At 35.1% G+C, this 8,877-nt stretch overlaps 1 protein-coding gene across 1 annotated transcript in view; it reads right to left on the bottom strand.

Annotated features, from left to right (window-relative positions):
* Nucleotides 1–8,667, bottom strand: part of ITSN2 (intersectin 2) — a 171,018-nt gene extending 162,351 nt beyond the window's left edge. The window contains exon 1 of the mRNA XM_006835299.1: nt 8,602–8,667. Coding sequence (XP_006835362.1) covers nt 8,602–8,632 — 31 coding nt within the window. The 5' untranslated portion in view covers nt 8,633–8,667. The remainder of the gene's footprint in view (nt 1–8,601) is intronic.
* Between the last annotated feature and the right edge of the window lie 210 nt (nt 8,668–8,877).

The following is an 8,877-nucleotide window of genomic DNA, read 5'->3' as shown; positions in this document are numbered from 1 at the left end:
TAGACCCAGAGAGGGAGAGCGACTGTGTGCTGAAGACGTGGGGGGCATGGGGGAAGGATTACATGGAGGAGATTGTAACCATGGCAATGAGACGATATACAATAGAATGAATGTAAAACTAATGTTCTCCCATGTAAACTATCACATAATTCACAATAAATCATTTAAGAAAAAAAAAAAACAAAACCACATAGAGAAATGAATCCTGAGACTAGGAAGGAAAGATAGTATTACTATGGAATCCAATGAAGTAATCATTATTACTATCCCTGTTTGCCATGAGGAAACAGAGGTACAAAGAGATTAGATAAGTAACTCAAAATAACACAGTAGGTTAAGTGTTGAAGGCAGGATTGGAACACATGCAAGTTTCCCAAAAGTGTTAGTCAACACTGTCAGTAAGATAATATCAAAGAAACAGACCCATACATACACTGTCAATTTCAACAAAGATGTTAAGACAATTCAATGGGGGAAAAGGTAGTTTTTTTAACAAGTGACATTTTATGCCCATATTATTAAAAAATAAAAAATAAAAATTTTAAGAACATCAACCTTCACCTTGCAGCATATACAAAATTTGTTGTTGTTAAGTGCCACTGAGTCAGTTCGGACTCATAGCAATCCTGTATAGGATTTCCATGGAGTGGCTGGTTGAGTTTGAACCACCAATCTTGTGATTCAAACTGACCCTGTCGTCCAGTGCTTTATCCTACGGCACAACACTATGACTCCATACAAAAATTAACCCTAGCTAAATCACAGAACTAAACGTAAGAGCTAAGAGCTAAACTATAAAACCTGTAGAAGAAAATATTTATAACTTTGGATTAAACACTGACTTTTTAATACACAAAAAACATAAACCATAAGTAAAATTTAATCATTTGGATTTGTCAAAATTTGAAACTTATGTTCTATTAAAGGCTCTTCTTTCAAAAAATGAAAAGACAGGCTACTAATTGAGAGAATACTTTCAAAACACATCTGATAGAAGACATATATTTAGCAAATATATGGAACTGTTGACTTTACAGCAAGAATGAAAACCCCTACCCACCGAAAATGGATAGACACCTTGAAAATATAGGGTTGTCAACTAAGCATGTAAGATGTTCAATATCATTGATCACCAGAAAAATACAAAATAAAATCACTACACATGTACCGTTATTGTTGTTGCCATCTAGTCGGTTCCAACTCACAGCAACCCTGAATAGGGTTTTCAAGGCTGTAAATCTTCGTAGGAGCACAAAGCCTCCAGTGGAGCAACTGGTGGACTAAAATCCCCAAACTTGCAGTCAACAGTCCAATACTTATTCTACAGCGCCACCACCCTCCCGATATATATATTGTTGTTGTTGTTATGTGCTGTCAAGTCACTTCTGACTTATAGCAACCCTATGAGAAGCAAATGGTAAATTTCATCCACTGACCTTGTGGTTGGCAGTCCAGTGCTCATGCTACAACGCCACACCAGGACTCCAACAAATGTATTAGAATGTATGAAATTAAAACTAACAATGCCAAGTTGTTGGCAAGGATCCTGTGCAACTGAAACTCTCACACATTGTTGGTAGAAAAGCAACATTATACAGCTACTTTGGAAATCAGTTTGACAGTTTCTTATAAAGTTCATTATACAGTTACCATGTAACAGTAATAGCAGTCTTGGATATTTACCCAAGAGAAATGAAGATATATCTCTCTGCATTAACACCTGCCCTCTGATGTGTTTCAGCAGCTTTAGTCACCTGGAAACCATTCAAATGTTCTCTGAGGGTAAATGAATAAACAAATTGTGGTCCACATTTAAACAACCAACTACTACAAAGCAATAAAAAGATGAGCTACATGCAACATGAATGAATCACAGAGGTATTTTACTAAATGAAATTAGTCCAACACAAAAGGCTAATATTTCATTTATACAATATTTGGGTAAAGGAAAAATTACAAGGACAGAAATCATGAATTGCCAGGGGCTAAAGGAGTCCTGGTGTGGCACTATAGGATGACACTAGACTGCTAACCACAAGGTTGGCAGTTCAAACCCACCAGCCACTCCTCAGAAACTTTACGCAGTTGGAACCAATTCCACAGCACTTAACAACAACAACAGCTAACAAAGAGGCATAAAGGAACTCTTCAGGCAGTGGAAGTGTATATCTTGATTTACACAATTGCATTTATTTGTTAAAATCCATCAAACTATATGCTTAAAAAAGGTGAATTATACCTCAACAAACCTGGCTCCAAAACAAAACTGCAAAATATTAATACATGCCTGACACATGAAAGGTATTCAGCAAATTAGTTTCCTTACTCAACCTAATCCCAAGGACCAATATGATTAAATAATGGCGGTGGTATGCCATGGAGTTATTACTGACTCATAGTGACCCTGTACAGGGTTTTTGAGGGTGTAAATCTTCACGGGAGTAGAAAGCCTCATCTTTCTCCTGTGGAATGGATGGTAGTTTCGAACTGCTGACCTTGAGGTTAGTAGCCTGACTGGAAACCACTATACTACTGTTGTTGTTAGTGCCATCGAGTCAATTCCGACCCAGAGTAACCCTGTATAGGATTTCTAAGTAGCAGCTGGAGAGCTTGAACCACTGACCTTGCAGTTCAAACGACTTTGCAGTCTGGCATATTAACCCACAGCATCACACCAGGACTCTTACATGTTGTTGTTGTGTTGTGTGTGTCCTACTAGAAATACTTAATTAAATAATACAATTAATAAAATTAATACAACAAATAAGCTAATATAATTTAATTTAAAACATCAGAGCACTCACTGTTTCTCACATTTGTTTCCTACTTAAGTCTGTAGAGTGGTTAAGAAGGTTCGAGATGCTCTAGCAAACAACAGTGCACATCCCCAGGCAGCCCTTGACCAACTCTGGCTACATACTGCTAACCTAAGAATACAGAATTCAGTAGCTTCATCCTCCTTATATTCAAATACTACTATTTCCTAAGGCTAAAGGACTTTCCCCTTACTCCTTGGCTATCATCTTCACAGGGGAAGTCAAGGATAATGTTTAGTGATTAGTTCCTTGACATCTTGACAACCCTGACACCTTCATATTCACTTCCAATAACATTTATGGAATATCAATAATGTGGCATTGTAGGATAGGCATTGAACTACTAGCCACAAGGTAGGCAGTTCAAACCTACCAGGTACTCATGAAAACCCGATACAGAGTCCCTATGAATTGTGAACTTACTCAACAGCATGTAGCAACAACAACAAATCTGTGCTGAGCACTATGAGTACACAATAAAAATCGTATCCCTCAAAGGAGCTCAAAGATGTACTAATATTCAAAGGGCTCTACTGCCAAGAGAATCAGACATAATAATACTTAAATGCTATCATAATTAATATTATTTATATAGAATAAAAATGTTCTAAAGCATTGACTCCAGAAACTATTTTTAAGCAGAATTCAAATAATCTACAAATTTGGACTTTTTTTTTTTTAAAATGACCATAATAAGATCTGAACTGTTTACAACAACAATTTTTCAGAACGAAAAAGTCAAGCAGAAATATAAAAACTGGAAACACAGTTCAAAGGCTAATTTTTTTAATAGTTGATCAAATTCTGACTTTCTTTTTTAGAATATATCATCAACTGTACCTTTTTAAAAGTCAACCATTTCTTAATTTTTAATTTCAAGTAAAACAGCTTCCAATCAGTATGTATTTATTTGTGAGCATAACAGAAAGGAGTTTTTACCTCCTTTCTGTTATGTAAAAAACAAAGTTTTCTGGTTGATGTTTAATATTTCCTTTCCCACTTACATGCTGTAAAAGTTAAATAAAATCAGAAATCGTCTGCATTAATAAATTTGCCTAATTCAAAATAAGTCAAATGATGTATGAAAACACAAGTAGTAATTTTTCTAAGATTACGGAGTATGAAAAAGTAGAGGAAGTCAAGTGAACTGCTCATCTACTCACTCATCTTTCCTAATTTCTGCCTTGTGTATTATGTTCTAGAAACATTAGAATGCCTGTTGGTCCCTAGCCCCACAGCCATTTTTATTTCTGCGCCTTTGCTCATACATTTCCCTCAGCTACTTTGAATCATTCCATCTCCATTTTTTATCTAATTAATTGATTCACTCTCTCAACTCCGTTTTGACAGTATCCAAGCCACTTTGACTCTTTCTCACCCCTTCCTATCACTCTGGGAATTATTTCTTGGGTGTTCCATAATTTCCTATGCACTCCTATATTAGCCATTACATTTAACTCACAACATTAGAATTATCTAGTTAAATATCTGTCTTCCCTACTAGGCTGTGAGAACACAGAAAGAAGGAGCTGCTTTACTTATCTTTGTACTTCTGCACACTTCACATCTTCCCTACCTCAGAGTAAGGTACACAACACTCAAGGCATATTTAGGATGACCGAACAAGTAAATACACGAAAAAGATCAGAGAAAGGAGAGAGATGAAATAACAATCAACAAGACTTAGAGACCACGGGACTGTGTGGTCAGAGGAGGGAAACGGCTTATGTGGCCAATGGAGGTAAGGGGGAGTTGGAAACTATTCCCATATTTAGTTTCACTGCAAGACAATTGTGATTAGAATAATCAAAGAACCACTTTTCTGTGAAGACAATTACATTCAAATTAACCTTTTTGGTAAGCAGCAATCAATGATATGTAAAAATAGTGTGATATAAACTGTTTATTAATACCTCTGGCACATAAATGACACTTGATAAATGATAGTTTGATTATTGTTGTCCCAATACTAATTTAAAACTCTAAATTCCAATCTATCTGGAATATTGGTCCAGCTAGACCCATAGCTCCCAGGATCAGCTTTTCAACATTTACAGATTAAAAAATGACCTATGAGTTATGTCTGTAAGAACAAAGATGAATCTCATTTTTTTCTTTTTACTTTTCTGAATTTATTTTTTTAAATAATAAGGAATGGTTTACATCTAGGATCTAGTTTTAAAATCTGTATATAAAAAGCACCATTTCTCCTAAGTAAACATGAAGCTCCTGAAACATTGAGAGTACTGTAAAAGGTGGTTGTTTGGGGATTAGTGTCCATGACTGTGCCATTAGATTGGTTAGGATTAGAGACACAACCTATAGCTACTGTGTTATGGTGTCATTGCTAAGTGCTATCAAGTAGAGTCCGACTCATATCGACTCTGTACAGGGTTTCCGAGGAGCAGCTGATGAATTTGAACCACTGACCTTGTGGTTCAAATCAATCTTGTGGCCCAGTGCTTATTCTATGGCGCCACACCAGGACTCCATGGCTATAATATATTATATATATATATAATATATATTATAATATAATATAAAAAAACTGAACAGGTCCTTAACTAGATTAACTGTATCATACAATGATCCTTTGAGCTAATTGAACAGAAACTATTTAAACATAGACATTTTTCTTTAGGTATTTATGACAGAGGTCCTAGCTAGCTGAGGATCACAGGCTAACACACACACACACACACACACACCCCGAGGGTGGGTATATAATTAAAACAAAAACAAATTTCATTGTTAATAGTTTAAAAATTAAAAAATGAAAGTAATGAGAATTAGGTATATTTGATCTAATATTCAGTAGTATTTGCTGTAACTACGATTATTTGCTAATTTGTAGAGATAACTGATAACAACTGAAGTGTTTCTCGTGACAACTTTACTTCCCACTCCAAGGTTGTAATTGTGGGAACTTGAATAATAAATGCTCAAATTATTGTAAAAATATAATACAGTACTACATCTGATTCCAAGGAGCTCTGGTAGTGTAGTGGTTATGAATCGGGCTGCGAACCTGAAGGTCAGCAGTTCGAAACTACCAGCAGCTCCGCGGGAGAAAGATGAGGCTTTCTACTCCCGTAAAGATTTACACCCTCAGAAACCTTGTACAGGGTCACTATGGGTCGGAACCGACTCGACGGCACTTAACAACAACATCTGATTCCAAAGGTCTAATGTTTAACAGCAATTTCTTAACTATACAGTTGAAAACAAGAATGAGTTCTAGAATCACAAAAAGTTAATAAATCCAATACCAAATCCACTCCAACTCACAGCAGCCATATAGGACAGAGTAGCTCTTGCTCCCTAGGGTTTCCAAGGCTGTAAATCTTTACAGGAACAGCCAGCCTTGTGTTTCTCCCTTGGAGAGGCTGGTGGGTTTGAACAGTCAACCTTATCTATAGTTAGCAGCCCAATGTGCAATGTTGTTATATGGTCTGCAATTGAGTCAATTCTGACTCATAGTGACCCTGTATCAGGTTTCCAAGGAACTGCTAGTATATTTGAATTGCCAACCTTGCGGTTAGCAGTCCAGTGTTTATCCTACACCACCACACCAGGACTCTCTTCCCCACCCGCCCCCCAAAAAGGCTAATGGAGCTTTAAAAATAAAATACCATTTTTTCCTCTTATAGCCATTGGATCCCCCTGTTATCTCCCCCATCCTTCTCTCTCCCATAATTTGGTTACAGTCACTGTCATGGGTGTAAGAACTCCTTACTCACTTATCAATCTTCAGTACCTCCACAATTCTGAGGATGAAACAAGCTGCATTATACTACAATACTAACAAGCAGTATACATCTGAAGCAGTCCCTTGCCTATCACATGATGGCTCATGTATCCTGCTCTCTGTATTTACAATTTCACACTGAACTTTTGAAAAGTAGAAAGCACATAGTACATCTACCATAACTTAAAGAAAACTTTGGTAAGAGTAATTCTGATGGTGTAGAACACATCAAAAAAGTAGTCTCAGGTGGTAGAAAAAAAAAGATTGCACTTATCTTTTTTTCTCTGTTGAGATAGGAAATGAAGAATCAGAGACAATGACAACATTGCTCAATAGAATTTTCTGTGAAGATGTACATGTTCTATATATGCACTTTCCAATATAGTATCCATTAGCATATTGAGCAGTTGAAATGTGTCTAGTGTAACTAAGAAACCAATTTATTAATTTTAAATGTGCCATCCAATCGATTCCAACTCATAGCAACCTTGTATAGGGTTGCTAAGGAGCAGGTAGGTTTGAACACCGACTTATATATAATGCAATGCACTACAAAGTGATGTGCAAATGTCCATTGTACGGAAGAAAATATTGAAGACTTGGTTTGTAATGTTTTATTTTAAATACATTTTGTTTAGAAACCTGTTTTACAAGTTGGTTGAAAACCACAAGTTCTAACCTATCAGTCAGACCTCGGAAACCCTATACAGGGCCATTATGAATTTAAACCAACTTAAGGCACTAAAAATAATAATGTATTAAATACAAATTCCTTTGTATGGGGCATAAAAATTCTCCAATATGGGAAAAACAAATTTATTAATTACAACAATTATTAACCTGACTCCTAATTTAAGTATATCACTTCTAATGGGGGAAAGAAAAATCAGTATTTTTAATTGACTATGGCAACAAATAATCTTTAAAATTTTACATCATTTCTACTATAGAAGCAATGTTCACATTAATCTTCAAATAAGATCTCCAAAACAACATTGAAACCTTAACCCCCAAGTCCATCATTTAAAAGGACACAGAATCCTACCACAGAATGGGATTTAATTTTACTTTTATGCAAGAATTCATTTTCCCTAAGTCTTCCAAATACAATCCTGAGTCTTTAAAACTTTTGATATAAAACATGTATTTTCTTTATTCTGGTCCTAAGACAGAAATATGTTTTAAAAGATGTGTAACTGAAATAGTATAGAATTGCTTTTTGAAAGTGGTGAAATTTTCTTTTTTTACCCAATGTTCTTTAATATTACAGCTTTTAATGTAAATGTTAAAGAGTATATTGACTTACTTCCTTATACTTATCTATAAGTGTGGCTAATAAAATTTAATACAAAATTAAGCATGTAGCATCTTATATTTCTTTAGAGATTCAAAAGTATACTACAGTTTCTTAAATTCTAGATGATTTACATAAGTAAGTAGTAATTTAATATTTATTAAAGGTTATTAATTTGTATGTGGAAAAGGATTTAAAGTTGGAATCAAAACCATTTTTAAAATTTTATTAATGAAATGACCTAACATATTTTAAACTATTTGTTCTATCATTACATTTTTGTCAGCAATTTTACTTCTTATGTAACTGAAAAACTTAAGGTAAGCTTATACACATGTTACTAAATGAATCCTCATTGACTTACTCAGTTGCATGGTATCAGAGTACACGGCAATATTTAATCTTCACCAAACATCACTGTGTTTTATGTCCTCCACTTTTATGCATCAAACACAAATGTACCTTTAGGTTACTCCTGACTATTCCAAAGCTAGCACACATTCCAAATGATACTGCAGAACATGCTTACAGGGATGTGGGATTTACTGCATAGTACCATTCTAACAGAAGCTAATGCAGTGTTCTGACATAAACTATCACACATTTCAACACGAATTCTTAATTTTATATTTAAAAGCTTAAGTAAAATTATCTAAATAAGTATTTTGTAATCTCTACCCAAAATAAGAAAAAACAACAACTCCATATTCTCTTTTTCAAGTCACAAGTACAAAGCTGCTTACCATTCACAGCTATGGGAAATTGAGCCATCATGGTCCTGAATTTTCCTTGCTAGCACTCAGCCATCTGCAACACAAAAACATTGTACCATTAATAATACAACAAGGGCAGATCTCAGCTTAGTGCACTCACCAAGCAGAAGGAATGTATGTCCCCTTCAGCTCACACTTCCACCAAAATAAATAAATTAATAAATGCAGTGCTTCTGCTGCTGTTGAACAGGAAGAATTTACATTTGGGGAATGGTAGATGATTTTGTTGAATAACTGTTGCTTTAA

This window comes from Chrysochloris asiatica, unplaced genomic scaffold, assembly GCF_000296735.1.
Source record: "Chrysochloris asiatica unplaced genomic scaffold, ChrAsi1.0 scaffold00016, whole genome shotgun sequence".
NCBI classification, from domain to species: domain Eukaryota; kingdom Metazoa; phylum Chordata; class Mammalia; order Afrosoricida; family Chrysochloridae; genus Chrysochloris; species Chrysochloris asiatica.
Note: the sequence above shows the minus strand (reverse complement) of the source record. Positions and strands in the feature narration are given on the sequence as shown.